The 17,849-nt window shown below is 38.4% G+C and overlaps 1 protein-coding gene across 1 annotated transcript in view; it reads left to right on the top strand.

Moving 5' to 3' along the window:
- Positions 1–10,156: 10,156 nt before the first annotated feature.
- Positions 10,157–17,849, top strand: part of LOC140139178 (acetyl-CoA carboxylase-like) — a 196,268-nt gene continuing 188,575 nt past the window's right edge. Inside the window, 2 exon segments of the mRNA XM_072160958.1 lie at positions 10,157–10,243; positions 14,988–15,151. Coding sequence (XP_072017059.1) covers positions 10,157–10,243; positions 14,988–15,151 — 251 coding nt within the window.

The following is a 17,849-nucleotide window of genomic DNA, read 5'->3' as shown; positions in this document are numbered from 1 at the left end:
AAATATTGAATTTGAATGATACAGTATACAAGATAAATTGTTATTGTTATTTTGGCTATATTTAGAAAGCAATTTTCTGCCTAAGTCAGTGTGCATGGTGGATTTACCTTGACACTTATAAATGCATGGATTTTCAGGTGGTATGCACCATTCATTCTCTAAATTCAGTAAATTTCCATCATCAACCATGTAATTGAATGGGATTATTTTGAAATTTTAAAACGCTTGAAATATATCACAAACAAGTAGGCTTATGTTAATAAATAATATAAATACCAGCTAAAACCGTTGGGGTTCGATAATGAACCCCACAAAACTAACCAGTATATGGAAAATGCCCACGGCTGGGCGGTTTCACAAGTTGCCGGCTCTATCATACCACTCGCCGCCTGAATTTTTGACAAGTTTGGAAGACTCACACAATTCACTCATTTGAAGAAAAAAAAGTCACTCATTCTCTAGTATGATGCTAAGCGAGTGATCAAATCACTCTCTAGTATGTGCTAGGTGAGTTGTTAACAGTATATAGTTGGGAATGGTGATATAAAAGTTTAACAAGTTTTACATATCAAGAGATAAATTACATAATACAAATATACAAGGGTAATATTTACAAGATGATTCAATGTATTTATAAAACATGAATTTTAACAAACAGGTAGTGACAGTTAGAACTAGGTGGACAGGTGTGAATTATATGGTTAACATATTCACAGTCATTGAGGTAAGATGACTGCAAACAGGGGCCTCGCTAGACCAATATGGTTGGGGGGGTTACAACATGTTTTGCCGACGGAAATATTTTGTGAATTGTTGACCCAAATTTTTGTAGCCAGGACAGCGCTTGAGAATCTAAAAAGTGGGGGGGGGGTAGAAATCAAAGAAATTATTTTTTAATTAGTAACTACTATAACATTCACATTAGGTCTATTACGTAACAAAACCACAATTTCGTAATAATCTTTTATGACTCTTGCAATTTGCCGACAATCACATAGCTTTGACTACATTGCCGACAATCACATGGTTTTGACGACAACAGTCAATTTTGCAGACAAAATTGTGTATTGGGGTTGTCACCGGAAATACTTTCTCCCTCGAGGATCGCCGCTTACTGAGAAAATCAGAAGAAAGTCTGTTCCACACTGAGGCACCTCTTTAAGAAAAAAGTTTGTTTGGGAGTGTGAATTCATTTCAAATATGGTTATCTGAATTGGTTACTCCATTTGAGATTCACACTCCTTGTGTGAAAGATTAAGGTCATGTCGTCTTCCACAGGGGGGTTATGGATTTCAACTGGAATAGCCCAGATGCAACCCTACCCAAACAACCTGGATTTACAATAGCAATTATGTATTTTTTTCTGGTTTTGCTCCCTTTTTTGCCTATATCTCAATGCCACAATCGCCACCTTTAGTTTGGATACATCATATCAAGTTTTAAATTTTAATTTCCTCATCATTGATATATTTCAATTTCCTGTTTCGCAGTTTAATTTATTAACATCAATGACTTTTTCATTACTTAATATTTTTGCAATGAAAATCTTGGCAATTGACGTCTAAATTAGATATGAAAAACGCATAAATGCAATATTGACAGATAATGGGTGCCTGACTTATCATCGCTTTGTATCTATAAGCTTTAATAAAATATATTGTGCTGAATTCAAGTTTGATATTAAAAAATATACCCTTATATTAAATATACAAAATGCAAGTTTAAGTAGTGTCAGAGTAGGCATGGTCGTTCAACTCCAAAAAATATATTTTCATGACTAGATTGTAATGAAAAGTTACACTTTGAAGATTTGAATAGACCAGAAATGCAAAACGTATGCTTTCAAAAGTAGCTTAACTCTCTTCATGCAGGCGTCAACTACAGAGACAAGTTACATTTTTTTTTAATTTAACAAATTTCGGAAATCTCAATTTTCATGACCATATTTGGAATCAGCATGAAAAATGCATTAAAATGAGTACAAACAAGCCTAATATTGGTTCAGTGGTTCTTAAGATAGCTCTTGATATTTTGAGAAAATATCTCAAAACGTGGACTTTTTATGTCTATGGCTAGTACGCAGAGTATTAATGTATGATTTGTGGTTCTTGAGATATGTGTCTTTTTATGCCTCCACCGCGAGGCATACTGTTTTTGCAATGTCCGTCCATCCGTCCTTCCGTCCGGATGCGATATCTCGGGCATGGATGGGCGGATTGACTTCAGATTTTCAGGATAGGTGGGTCATGGTCAAAAACTCTGGCTACTTTTTTTTGGGTGAGGTTCAAGGTCATGCAGGGGTCATCTGAGGTCAAATTAGCAAAAATAGTCATATGGCCATGAAACTTGGTAGGTACAGTCAAGATTTAGAGCCAAATTTTTGGAAGGTCATTTTGGGGTCATCTGGGGTCACCCAGGGGTCATCTGAGGTCAAATTAGTAAAAACTGTCGTATGGGCATGAAACTTAGAGGGTACAGTCAATATTCAGAGCCAAATTTTGGAAGGTCATTTCAGGGGTCATCTGAGGTCATCCAGGGGTCATCTGAGGTCAAATGAGTAAAACTGTCGTATGGGCATGAAACTTGGTGGGTACAGTCAACATTTAGAACCAATTTTTGGAAGGTCATTTTGGGGTCACCAGGGTCATCTGAGGTCAAATTAGTAAACACTATCATATGGGCATGAAACTTGGTGGGTACAGTTAACATTTATAGCCAAATTTTTGGAACGTCATTTTGGGCTCACCAGGGGTCATCTGAGGTCAAATTAGTATAAACTACTATATGGGCATGAAACTTGGTGGGTACAGTCAACATTTAGAGCCAAATTTTTGGGGGTCATTTTGGGGTCATCAGGGGTCACCCAGGAGTCATTGAAAGGTTGTTTTGGGGTCATCCAGGTGTCATCTAAGGTCAAATTCAGTCTCCTCTTTTAGGCTTGAAGCTTTGTATCAACTTGTGAATTCCACATCACTCCCTTTAGTGGAGGCATCACGGTCGACGCTGTGCGTCGAAAACCGCGACATCCGAGAAGTAAAATAATAGATTTTCTTATTATAATAACATATACAGTTACATATAAGGGACTGCGCCCGGGCACATCAACTCCGACAGTGGATGTTCTGCGCCCGAGCGCAGAAATGATCCACCAGTATTATAATACGAAAATCTGTTATTTTACTTCCAAGCGCAGTTACTCCAACAGTGGATGTTCTGGGCCCGAGCGTAGCAATGATCCACCGTTACATATAAGGGACTGCGCCGGGCGCATCAACTCCGACAGTGGATGTTCTGCGCCCGAGCGCAAAAATGATCCACTGTTACATATAAGGGACTGCGCCCGGGCGCAGCAACTCCGACAGTGGATTCTCTGCACCCCCGAGCGCAGAACATCCACTACCGGAAGTTCTGCGGAGGGGCACAGGAGCTCCACTGGTGGATGACGTACATACATGCAATTCAGCTGTCCACACGAAAAGATGATTTTCAGCCATGATTTCTGATTTATTAATAATCTATACCTTAATTTATGCCTCTTTTAACAATGTTTAAAATATTTTTTTACTCTGAACGAAAGTTGTATGTTGTATTCGTCAGCTCAGCTCCAAACACACACAACTGATGAAATGGTAAACAAAACAGAACACACGTTGCAATCATGTGACCGTGTCAATTTCAGTTTCTCTCCTGTAAGCCCAGTCTGTCGGAACGATGTCAGTTTACATTGGCGTTATCCGGATAATTTCTCCACCATTATCCCACTAAAAGTAGGATAAATTCCCCGGAAAACTCTCGCCGCTATTATCCGGAGAATAGCGGAGAAGGTCAGTTTCTATTGGGCACAGTTAATCTCTTAGCCGGTTTTTTTTCCGGATAATGGCTCCAATAGAAACACGCTAATACAGTGCATAGATACAGCAAGACACAAAAGGAAAGGAAGGTGAACTTACACTTTACCAATTCTCGCTATTCGCAATAAGGGCGCCGCCAGCGGATTTGCGATGTAATGGCGATGTATCATGGGAAAATCGTGATGTATCATGGGAAAAGGTCGACATCAAGTCCAGCATAATCTGAATATTACCATGCTATTACATAGGAACACGTGACAATATTTTTTAGTTTGTCAATATAACGGTATTACACGCAAATCGATAGAAAAAAATAATTGTGCACATTTCAAATCACATTATTAAATATTATTGAGTATCGATTCGCGTGTAACATCTTTATTTTGACAAACTAAAATAATATTGTCACGTGTTCCTATGTAATAGCATGGTAATATTCAGATTGGCGGACTTGATGTCGACCTTTTCCCATGATACATCACGATTACATCGCAAACCGCTGGCGGCGCCTTTATTGCTAATAGCGTAGAATTTGTTTGCATTTGTTTAAAAAGTAGTACTTTAACCAATTTTTTTTTTATCAGATTACCAATTTATTATCAGATTTTCAGATGTAGCAATGACCCCATCAAATCTGTTCTAACATTGGGCTATTCCATTTAAAATCCACACTACCCCTGTGGAAGATTTTGGAAATATCTTCCACAGAGGGAGTATGTTTTTCAAATGTAATTGGTCAGAGTTAATCATTTTGAAACCCATACTCCCCCTGTATTTTGGCTTTACCTATATCTTTCACAAATGGAGTGAGTATAAGTTCCCCAATTGTCTATTCAATTCAAAACTCATACTCCCTCTGTATAAGACTTTATCTAAATCTTCCACAGGGGAGTGTGGGTTTTAACTGAATAGCCCATTAAATATTGAATTTGAATGATACAGTATACAAGATAAATTGTTATTGTTATTTTGGCTATATTTAGAAAGCAATTTTCTGCCTAAGTCAGTGTGCATGGTGGATTTACCTTGACACTTATAAATGCATGGATTTTCAGGTGGTATGCACCATTCATTCTCTAAATTCAGTAAATTTCCATCATCAACCATGTAATTGAATGGGATTATTTTGAAATTTTAAAACGCTTGAAATATATCACAAACAAGTAGGCTTATGTTAATAAATAATATAAATACCAGCTAAAACCGTTGGGGTTCGATAATGAACCCCACAAAACTAACCGAGTATATGGAAAATGCCATACGGCTGGGCGGTTTCACAAGTTGCCGGCTCTATCATACCACTCCGCCTGAATTTTTGACAAGTTTGGAAGACTCACACAATTCACTCATTTGAAGAAAAAAAAGTCACTCATTCTCTAGTATGATGCTAAGCGAGTGATCAAATCACTCTCTAGTATGTGCTAGGTGAGTTGTTAACAGTATATAGTTGGGAATGGTGATATAAAAGTTTAACAAGTTTTACATATCAAGAGATAAATTACATAATACAAATATACAAGGGTAATATTTACAAGATGATTCAATGTATTTATAAAACATGAATTTTAACAAACAGGTAGTGACAGTTAGAACTAGGTGGACAGGTGTGAATTATATGGTTAACATATTCACAGTCATTGAGGTAAGATGACTGCAAACAGGGGCCTCGCTAGACCAATATGGTTGGGGGGGGGGGGTTACAACATGTTTTGCCGACGGAAATATTTTGTGAATTGTTGACCCAAATTTTTGTAGCCAGGACAGCGCTTGAGAATCTAAAAAAGTGGGGGGGTAGAAATCAAAGAAATTTTTTTTTAATTAGTAACTATTTTAACATTCACATTAGGTCTATTACGTAACAAAACCACAATTTCGTAATAATCTTTTATGACTCTTGCAATTTGCCGACAATCACATAGCTTTGACTACATTGCCGACAATCACATGGTTTTGACGACAACAGTCAATTTTTGCAGACAAAATTGTGTATTGGGGTTGTCACCCCCCATACCTTCCCCCTCTAGCATCGCCCCTGACTGCGAATATCAGAAGAAAGTCTGTTCCACACTGAGGCACCTCTTTAAGAAAAAGTTTGTTTGGGAGTGTGAATTCATTTCAAATATGGTTATCTGAATTGGTTACTCCATTTGAGATTCACACTCCTTGTGTGAAAGATTAAGGTCATGTCGTCTTCCACAGGGGGGTTATGGATTTCAACTGGAATAGCCCAGATGCAACCCTACCCAAACAACCTGGATTTACAATAGCAATTATGTATTTTTTCTGGTTTTGCTCCCTTTTTGCCTATATCTCAATGCCACAATCGCCACCTTTAGTTTGGATACATCATATCAAGTTTTAAATTTTAATTTCCTCATCATTGATATATTTCAATTTCCTGTTTCGCAGTTTAATTTATTAACATCAATGACTTTTTCATTACTTAATATTTTTTGCAATGAAAATCTTGGCAATTGACGTCTAAATTAGATATGAAAAACGCATAAATGCAATATTGACAGATAATGGGTGCCTGACTTATCATCGCTTTGTATCTATAAGCTTTAATAAAATATATTGTGCTGAATTCAAGTTTGATATTAAAAATATACCCCTTATATTAAATATACAAAATGCAAGTTTAAGTAGTGTCAGAGTAGGCATGGTCGTTCAACTCCAAAAAATATATTTTCATGACTAGATTGTAATGAAAAGTTACACTTTGAAGATTTGAATAGACCAGAAATGCAAAACGTATGCTTTCAAAAGTAGCTTAACTCTCTTCATGCAGGCGTCAACTACAGAGACAAGTTACATTTTTTTTTAATTTAACAAATTTCGGAAATCTCAATTTTCATGACCATATTTGGAATCAGCATGAAAAATGCATTAAAATGAGTACAAACAAGCCTAATATTGGTTCAGTGGTTCTTAAGATAGCTCTTGATATTTTGAGAAAATATCTCAAACGTGGACTTTTTATGTCTATGGCTAGTACGCAGAGTATTAATGTATGATTTGTGGTTCTTGAGATATGTGTCTTTTTATGCCTCCACCGCGAGGCATACTGTTTTTGCAATGTCCGTCCATCCGTCCTTCCGTCCGGATGCGATATCTCGGGCATGGATGGGCGGATTGACTTCAGATTTTCAGGATAGGTGGGTCATGGTCAAAAACTCTGGCTACTTTTTTTGGGTGAGGTTCAAGGTCATGCAGGGGTCATCTGAGGTCAAATTAGCAAAATAGTCATATGGCCATGAAACTTGGTAGGTACAGTCAAGATTTAGAGCCAAATTTTTGGAAGGTCATTTTGGGGTCATCTGGGGTCACCCAGGGTCATCTGAGGTCAAATTAGTAAAAACTGTCGTATGGGCATGAAACTTAGAGGGTACAGTCAATATTCAGAGCCAAATTTTTGGAAGGTCATTTCGGGGTCATCTGAGGTCATCCAGGGGTCATCTGAGGTCAAATGAGTAAAAACTGTCGTATGGGCATGAAACTTGGTGGGTACAGTCAACATTTAGAACCAATTTTTTGGAAGGTCATTTGGGGTCACCAGGGGTCATCTGAGGTCAAATTAGTAAACACTATCATATGGGCATGAAACTTGGTGGGTACAGTTAACATTTATAGCCAAATTTTTGGAACGTCATTTTGGGCTCACCAGGGGTCATCTGAGGTCAAATTAGTATAAACTACTATATGGGCATGAAACTTGGTGGGTACAGTCAACATTTAGAGCCAAATTTTTGGGGGTCATTTTGGGGTCATCAGGGTCACCCAGGAGTCATTGAAAGGTTGTTTTGGGGTCATCCAGGTGTCATCTAAGGTCAAATTCAGTCTCCTCTTTTAGGCTTGAAGCTTTGTATCAACTTGTGAATTCCACATCACTCCCTTTAGTGGAGGCATCACGGTCGACGCTGTGCGTCGAAAACCGCGACATCCGAGAAGTAAAATAATAGATTTTCTTATTATAATAACATATACAGTTACATATAAGGGACTGCGCCGGGCACATCAACTCCGACAGTGGATGTGCTGCGCCCGGGCGCAGAAATGATCCACCAGTATTATAATACGAAAATCTGTTATTTTACTTCCAAGCGCAGTTACTCCAACAGTGGATGTTCTGGGCCCGAAAGCGTAGCAATGATCCACCGTTACATATAAGGGACTGCGCCCAAGATTAACTCCGACAGTGGATGTTCTGCGCCCGGCGCAAAAAATGATCCACTGTTACATATAGGGACTGCGCTCGGGCGCAGCAACTCCGACAGTGGATTCTCTGCGCCCCCGAGCGCAGAACATCCACTACCGGAAGTTCTGCGGAGGGGCACAGGAGCTCCACTGGTGGATGACGATACATACATGCAATTCAGCTGTCCACACGAAAAGATGATTTTCAGCCATGATTTCTGATTTATTAATAATCTATACCTTAATTTATGCCTCTTTTAACAATGTTTAAAATATTTTTTTACTCTGAACGAAAGTTGTATGTTGTATTCGTCAGCTCAGCTCCAAACACACACAACTGATGAAATGGTAAACAAAACAGAACACACGTTGCAATCATGTGACCGTGTCAATTTCCAGTTTCTCTCCTGTAAGCCCAGTCTGTCGGAACGATGTCAGTTTACATTGGCGTTATCCGGATAATTTCTCCACCATTATCCCACTAAAAGTAGGATAAATTCCCGGAAAACTCTCGCCGCTATTATCCGGAGAATAGCGGAGAAGGTCAGTTTCTATTGGGCACAGTTAATCTCTTAGCCGGTTTTTTTTCCGGATAATGGCTCCAATAGAAACACGCTAATACAGTGCATAGATACAGCAAGACACAAAAGGAAAGGAAGGTGAACTTACACTTTACCAATTCTCGCTATTCGCAATAAGGGCGCCGCGGATTTGCAGTAATCGTGATGTATCATGGCGTGATGTATCGTCGACATCAATCCAGCATAATCTGAATATTACCATGCTATTACATAGGAACACGTGACAATATTTTTTAGTTTGTCAATATAACGGTATTACACGCAAATAGATAGAGAAATAATTAATTGTGCACATTTCAAATCACATTATTAAATATTATTGAGTATCGATTCGCGTGTAACATCTTTATTTTGACAAACTAAAATAATATTGTCACGTGTTCCTATGTAATAGCATGGTAATATTCAGTATTGCGCGGACTTGGATGTCGACCTTTTCCCATGATACATCACGATTATATCGCAAACGCTGGCGGCGCCTCTTATTGCTAATAGCGAGAATTTGTTTGCATTTGTTTAAAAGTAGTACTTTAACCAATTTTTTTTTATCAGATTACCAATTTATTATCAGATTTTCAGATGTAGCAATGACCCCATCAAATCTGTTCTAACATTGGGCTATTCCATTTAAAATCCACACTACCCCTGTGGAAGATTTTGGAAATATCTTCCACAGAGGGAGTATGTTTTTCAAATGTAATTGGTCAGAGTTAATCATTTTGAAACCCATACTCCCCTGTATTTTGGCTTTACCTATATCTTTCACAAATGGAGTGAGTATAAGTTCCCCAATTGTCTATTCAATTCAAAACTCATACTCCCTCTGTATAAGACTTTATCTAAATCTTCCACAGGGGAGTGTGGGTTTTAACTGAATAGCCCATTAAATATTGAATTTGAATGATACAGTATACAAGATAAATTGTTATTGTTATTTTGGCTATATTTAGAAAGCAATTTTCTGCCTAAGTCAGTGTGCATGGTGGATTTACCTTGACACTTATAAATGCATGGATTTTCAGGTGGTATGCACCATTCATTCTCTAAATTCAGTAAATTTCCATCATCAACCATGTAATTGAATGGGATTATTTTGAAATTTTAAAACGCTTGAAATATATCACAAACAAGTAGGCTTATGTTAATAAATAATATAAATACCAGCTAAAACCGTTGGGGTTCGATAATGAACCCCACAAAACTAACCGAGTATATGGAAAATGCCATACGGCTGGGCGGTTTCACAAGTTGCCGGCTCTATCATACCACTCGCCGCCTGAATTTTTGACAAGTTTGGAAGACTCACACAATTCACTCATTTGAAGAAAAAAAAGTCACTCATTCTCTAGTATGATGCTAAGCGAGTGATCAAATCACTCTCTAGTATGTGCTAGGTGAGTTGTTAACAGTATATAGTTGGGAATGGTGATATAAAAGTTTAACAAGTTTTACATATCAAGAGATAAATTACATAATACAAATATACAAGGGTAATATTTACAAGATGATTCAATGTATTTATAAAACATGAATTTTAACAAACAGGTAGTGACAGTTAGAAGAACTAGGTGGACAGGTGTGAATTATATGGTTAACATATTCACAGTCATTGAGGTAAGATGACTGCAAACAGGGGCCTCGCTAGACCAATATGGTTGGGGGGGTTACAACATGTTTTGCCGACGGAAATATTTTGTGAATTGTTGACCCAAATTTTTGTAGCCAGGACAGCGCTTGAGAATCTAAAAAGTGGGGGGGGGGGGTAGAAATCAAAGAAATTATTTTTTAATTAGTAACTACTATAACATTCACATTAGGTCTATTACGTAACAAAACCACAATTTCGTAATAATCTTTTATGACTCTTGCAATTTGCCGACAATCACATAGCTTTGACTACATTGCCGACAATCACATGGTTTTGACGACAACAGTCAATTTTTGCAGACAAAATTGTGTATTGGGGTTGTCACCCCCCATACCTTCCCCCTCTAGCATCGCCCCTGACTGCGAATATCAGAAGAAAGTCTGTTCCACACTGAGGCACCTCTTTAAGAAAAAGTTTGTTTGGGAGTGTGAATTCATTTCAAATATGGTTATCTGAATTGGTTACTCCATTTGAGATTCACACTCCTTGTGTGAAAGATTAAGGTCATGTCGTCTTCCACAGGGGGGTTATGGATTTCAACTGGAATAGCCCAGATGCAACCCTACCCAAACAACCTGGATTTACAATAGCAATTATGTATTTTTTTCTGTTTTTTTTTCCTTTTTTGCCTATATCTCAATGCCACAATCGCCACCTTTAGTTTGGATACATCATATCAAGTTTTAAATTTTAATTTCCTCATCATTGATATATTTCAATTTCCTGTTTCGCAGTTTAATTTATTAACATCAATGACTTTTTCATTACTTAATATTTTTTGCAATGAAAATCTTGGCAATTGACGTCTAAATTAGATATGAAAAACGCAAATGCAATATTGACAGATAATGGGTGCCTGACTTATCATCGCTTTGTATCTATAAGCTTTAATAAAATATATTGTGCTGAATTCAAGTTTGATATTAAAAATATACCCCTTATATTAAATATACAAAATGCAAGTTTAAGTAGTGTCAGAGTAGGCATGGTCGTTCAACTCCAAAAAATATATTTTCATGACTAGATTGTAATGAAAAGTTACACTTTGAAGATTTGAATAGACCAGAAATGCAAACGTATGCTTTCAAAAGTAGCTTAACTCTCTTCATGCAGGCGTCAACTACAGAGACAAGTTACATTTTTTTAATTTAACAAATTTGAAATCTCAATTTTCATGACCATATTTGGAATCAGCATGAAAAATGCATTAAAATGAGTACAAACAAGCCTAATATTGGTTCAGTGGTTCTTAAGATAGCTCTTGATATTTTGAGAAAATATCTCAAAACGTGGACTTTTTATGTCTATGGCTAGTACGCAGAGTATTAATGTATGATTTGTGGTTCTTGAGATATGTGTCTTTTTATGCCTCCACCATGAGGCATACTGTTTTACAATGTCCGTCCATCCGTCCTTCCGTCCGGATGCGATATCTCGGCATGGATGGGCGGATTGACTTCAGATTTTCAGGATAGGTGGGTCATGGTCAAAAACTCTGGCTACTTTTTTTTGGGTGAGGTTCAAGGTCATGCAGGGGTCATCTGAGGTCAAATTAGCAAAAATAGTCATATGGCCATGAAACTTGGTAGGTACAGTCAAGATTTAGAGCCAAATTTTTGGAAGGTCATTTTGGGGTCATCTGGGGTCACCCAGGGGTCATCTGAGGTCAAATTAGTAAAAACTGTCGTATGGGCATGAAACTTCGAGGTACAGTCAATATTCAGAGCCAAATTTTTGGAAGGTCATTTCGGGGTCATCTGAGGTCATCCAGGGGTCATCTGAGGTCAAATTAGTAAAAACTGTCGTATGGGCATGAAACTTGGTGGGTACAGTCAACATTTAGAACCAATTTTTTGGAAGGTCATTTTGGGGTCACCAGGGGTCATCTGAGGTCAAATTAGTAAACACTATCATATGGGCATGAAACTTGGTGGGTACAGTTAACATTTATAGCCAAATTTTTGGAGGTCATTTTGGGGTCACCAGGGGTCATCTGAGGTCAAATTAGTATAAACTACTATATGGGCATGAAACTTGGTGGGTACAGTCAACATTTAGAGCCAAATTTTTGGGGGTCATTTTGGGGTCATCAGGGGTCACCCAGGAGTCATTGAAAGGTTGTTTTGGGGTCATCCAGGTGTCATCTAAGGTCAAATTCAGTCTCCTCTTTTAGGCTTGAAGCTTTGTATCAACTTGTGAATTCCACATCACTCCCTTTAGTGGAGCCATCCCGCTCGCCGCTGTGCGTCGAAAGCCGCGACATCCGATGACCGCGGTCCATCTAGTTATGAAGATGTTTTGTTTCAATACTCTTTACATCATAACTCACGAACCACAATACCTACAAAAGTGCAACTGTGATATTTGAATTCTTTGTCAAGCCCGCTTCAAAATAGCCTCGACAAAAAAATTTTTTGCCAGAGGTCTTTACTGTTCACAGGATACCATGATTCAGCCAATTCACAACATCTAACTACCAGTGGCGTAGCCAGGACTTTTTCAGAGGGGGGGCAAGGGAGGGAGGGGGGAAGGCAAATTTCCAGGGGACAACTTTGATGCAAATGGTCAAAAATGGGCTAAAAATTACAAAAAAAGGCCTCCTACAGGCCTGCGTCCTTGCCCTCCTTGGCCACACCACTGCTGAGTACTCTAAATTTTAATCTTACTGCCCCAGGTGCTTTTTGGTGAGAGGGAAGGAAAGAAGGAAGGGAGAAAGAAGAAGCAAAAACCTTTTTCTCAGGATTGGGTTTGAACCATGGACCCCAGAGATGTGCATTGGGACCGCTTGCCATGGGGGTCTACCTTAGCATGCCAAGCTTTCCGTGCCCATAGGTGTCTTCGCATGATGACACAATCGCATCATCATGTGGGATTCCTGCGCTTGCAGATGCTTTGTGAATTTAGCTTTTTTAATGTTTGGTTCTGTTAGGATAGTGTGTTGGAAGTGTTGACAAATAATAATAGGCCCGTCTTTGACCGACTTATTAGAATGAGTTATTAGGATACATGCAATGGGTTGCTTTCAAACCAGCTGTGTCACGATTGATTAGGACTATAGGATCAGGTTAGAGAGTCCTAGTTACTATAGGACTGTTTCAATCCAATGTTTTTATTTATCATTAGTAATAACGCCACATCCAATGAAAATAACATTGCTTCATTGGATGTGGCGACCCAATAGTCGTGTTCACATTTTCAGTTACAACCGGCGTAAACTTGCGCTAACATTGATAAAAATTCCTCAAATATTTCCCTACTCCTACCGCATGTCCACACCTAGCCTACTCAGTTCAACCAAGTATTCACTTCTGGTCTGTGTTGGGCAAAAACATCGGCTACCACTTCCGGTATTTCTGTGACCTTTGTCAACCATAGGATATGTAATTTCTTGCAAGGGTTCTAACAAAAAAAAGGTCAAACTTACACCGGGTACCAGGGGTAGCAGCGTTCACATTACAACTTACCCAGCTCGCTACTCCTGACTTTTGTCAGGAGTAAATCGTCGGATGTACGCCTGGCAGGACTTTCGCTGACCAATGTTAACTACTCCTAGCAGCACTGACCGCTATACCTAGCAACTTGCGGCGACCAAGTTCTGCCGGGCGTACATCTGACAATGTGAACACAGCTAAAGGTTTTCTTTGACCCACTTCTTAGAAGGAATTAGGGTACGGCAGATGAGTTCTTTCAATCCAATGTTTTCATTAATCAATTATGCCACCTGATAGGTTGTATCACAGTTTTGTTTTGATTTGTTTTTCTTGTTTGTTTCTTTTCCGGTTTTACACATAGCACTACTAAACACATAATACCCTGAGAACCGCTAACCCAGTTACCACTCCACCCGGAGGGGTTTAGCAGTTCTCTGAATTGCCAGGGTCTATGATATAGCATGGTTTTTGGATTGCCATGTTCCCGAGTGATCATCATCAGTCTGCTGCGAAACAGTCAGTCACAAGCTTCCTCCAATAAAGATCTGTCCTGAGCTGCATTTCTGGGGAGGGAGTTATATAGCCCTGTTGATAGCTGTTGATTAAGTTTACAATGTACTGGTCGTACAGTACCAGTGCTGTAAGGTGCAACCATTTAAATTTTTCTGATGCGAATAAACCTTCAATCCCTGGTGCCAATGGCGACCAACTGTTGAAGCTTTTAATCGCCAGCAAATAGGATAGGATAGGTTTGATTGTTTTTAAGTACTCTGTACTCAAGATGGCATCAAAGTCAAAAAGAACTTTGAATTTGATGAACTTTTGGGGAACAAGGAAGAGGATGAAATAGCTACTGATACTATTATTGATGCTATTAGTACTAGTGGTGTTATGTAAGATCATAGAACTGGAAATGGAAGTAAGCCTAAAAAACTTTAAATTTAACGTAGAATTTAACCATTTGTGACAGAATGGCTTGGAGTGGTTGGAATACAATAGAGACCTTGCGAAATGAAGTTACTTTAACTTTAACTTTAACGTCTAGAGGATTATATAGAGGATTATGTATTCATACACAATCCTCTAGACGTTAAAGTTAAAGTTAAAGTAACTTCAAATCCCCAATGATGGTCTTTGCTATGTTGAGCCTTTGTCTTATTTATTCATGTCATATTTATGGCGATTGATACATTAATAAATCAGTAATAATGAATGAATACGAGCCCGTAAATAAGCAAATTATTTAACAAATCACTTTTTTTTCTTTCTTCAAATGCAGGGTTTCAAACCAAGTTCAGGAACTGTGTCAGAGCTCAATTTCCGCGGCAACAAGAATGTGTGGGGTTACTTCAGCGTCACGACTGCCGGCGGTCTTCATGAGTTTGCGGACTCCCAGTTTGGCCATTGTTTCTCCTGGGGAGAGGACAGAGAGGAAGCAAGAGAGTAAGTATTGGGCTATTCCATTTAAAATCCACACTACCCCTGTGGAAGGTTTAGCTAAAGTCTTCCCCAGAGGGAGTATGATTTTTGAATAGATTAAACAATTTGGGTAACTTCCATTTGAAATACTCCAGTTGTGGAAAATATAGGTACAGCCATAAAACAGGGGGAGTATGGGTTTCAAAGTGATTAATCCTGACCAATTACATATGAAAAACATATTCCCCCTGTGGAATATATTTCCAAAATCTTCCACAAGGGTAGTGCAAATTTCAAATGGAATAGCCCATTTAGTATCAATTGGTGATATTTGTGTGATAAAACTAGTAAGTTTTTACTTATTTTATTTCACAGAATATTGGTTTCAAACTTGGTCAAAGTGTTGCTAATTAGAGGTTAATAACTTTGCATCGGTAATTTGTCGGGCATTGTGAAAAATCTAAACATTTTGCCTTTGGAACCGAGGAATATTCCGAGGTCCAAAGCAAAATGTTTAGATTTTTCACAATACTCTCCATACAACCGAAGCAAAGTTATTAACCTCATTCATAACTGTCACTTTAATCTCTTCACCTTACAAAATAACACAAAATTTTGCTCAAAAGTTTATAAAAATAGATGCTTTTTACACCTTCCCTTTCCAAAATTCGATCAGGCTAAAACAGGGCGACCAATAACAAAAGTGCGTATCACAATCTGTGCAAATATGGTAGCGCGCAATCCAAATACGGCAGTCAGCACGCGCGCAGTTTGTTTGACGCACAACAACACGCAAACGCCGGTCAATTGTGTGCGACATTGGAACAATTACGCATTTTGCGGTCAATTGTGAGATATTAATGACCTCGATTTGCGTTCGCGTTTTCACTAATAACTAAATGTAATTGGATCGTAATTGAATGACTACTAGATAAGGTATGCATAATTAATTGGCTAGCCACCATAATTTACATAATTAATTAGCATTTAGCAAATGCAAATTAGCTCATTAATTATGCAAATATGCAAATTAGAGAATGGCTAGATAATATAATACATTAGAACATATAATGAGATACACTTTGACCAAGTTTTAAGGCAAAATCCGGCAAAATTGAATTGAATTGTAGCAAAATATTGGCAAAATCACAAATTCATGAGCACTTTCAAAGTTTGAAGTCATATTAGCTCATTAACTACACTGATTATGGATGAAAACAATACAAAAAGATACAAAGAAATGAATATATTATGAAAACCGTATGTCCGATTTACTTCAAACAAAAGGCATACTGACAGTGGCGTAGTGTCATGAGCGGGGAAATTGCTGAAAAATGGCTTGTGCCCCCCCCCCATCAGACCCGGTACCCCCCAATAATGGATGGTGCCCCCCCCCCCAATATGATGACCCACGCTAAGCCACTGCATACTGATCAGTTTACTTTGCCTTTAATACTCCATCTGTTTAAAAGATGCTCAGAGCATTTTATAGTTTCCAGAAAATGCCTCCTATCCCACCTTGAGCCGGGCCTTGAGCCTTCCAATACTTCTTCTGAGCTATACCTATTACTTAATAGGTTATTATCACTATTGATTTTCCTCTCGGACCAAAGCCTCTCATTGCAGTGTATATATGAGTATTTCTGAGATCTTTAGCGCATCTTCACCGGTTATATGTTAGCCTCTTCATCAGGTCATATGATCTCCAATTTCACACAAATTTGCCACTGGGTAAACACAACTTGTGCCAATGAAATCAATGCGATAGGTTAAGGGCAGACAGAGATGATATTTTACCCTTCCCAGAATCCTTTGCAACATGATATACATTACAGATACCTGGAATTGATCAAAAATCGAATTCCCTCCTGAGGTTTGCAGATCTGTCAATGAGTTGACCAGATCACAAGGGTGTCATTTTAGCTAGAGGCAGTATATAACACAAATGGGTCAATGATCTTGTGTGGTATTTAGTTCCCAGCAAGTGAGTTTTGCCTGAGTGCAATTTGTGGTTAAATGTTGATCCCTCACTACAAGAGTTATTACCGTCGATTTGGTTGAAAAAGGAGGTGAGACATGATCAAATCTCTGCAGGTGACAAAACGTTATGATCCTTTCATATCAACAAATCAGGCTTGTACAGGTTCCTTTTCTTATCATTTTGAGAATAGACCTTTTCATACTGAGTAATTCCGATAAAACCCAAAGCATGAAATAATTTCCCCAGTCGCGCGTGCATAAAAGTACCTCTTCAGCATCATGTACAGTGCTAAGTTCCAATGTGTAACAGGCATCATAACTATGATGACTTTCGACGATCAATTTAGGGACGAGAGAGGTACTTTTGCCAAGGATACTCAATGTGCAATCAAGTGTGTGGTGGTAGCGTTGCGTAAGAGACTGACCGGGGAAGAGGTGATGTACGTAAACAAAACGTTCTGTAAAAAATTTAACTGATGAAAAATTACGGACATTTGTCCATCACTTTTCATTAGTATCTTATTGTGAAAAACTAAGTAGCTGAGGTGTTAGTTCAATATGCTAGGAAAATATTTCTCGCGATGACCCCATGTTCACATTGGCTAGTAAGCTGTATTTTCGCGCAAAAGGGTGTCGTAATTCATGGCATTTCTTGTTCGCCAGTTTGGGTACAATTTGACCCCCTAGCTTACTGAATAGATAGCGCAGTTTTCCGATCTTGATTTGAAAAGGTCTATAGACT

The sequence above is a fragment of the Amphiura filiformis genome, chromosome 18, assembly GCF_039555335.1.
Source record: "Amphiura filiformis chromosome 18, Afil_fr2py, whole genome shotgun sequence".
Taxonomy (NCBI): Eukaryota; Metazoa; Echinodermata; class Ophiuroidea; order Amphilepidida; family Amphiuridae; genus Amphiura; species Amphiura filiformis.
Note: the sequence above shows the minus strand (reverse complement) of the source record. Positions and strands in the feature narration are given on the sequence as shown.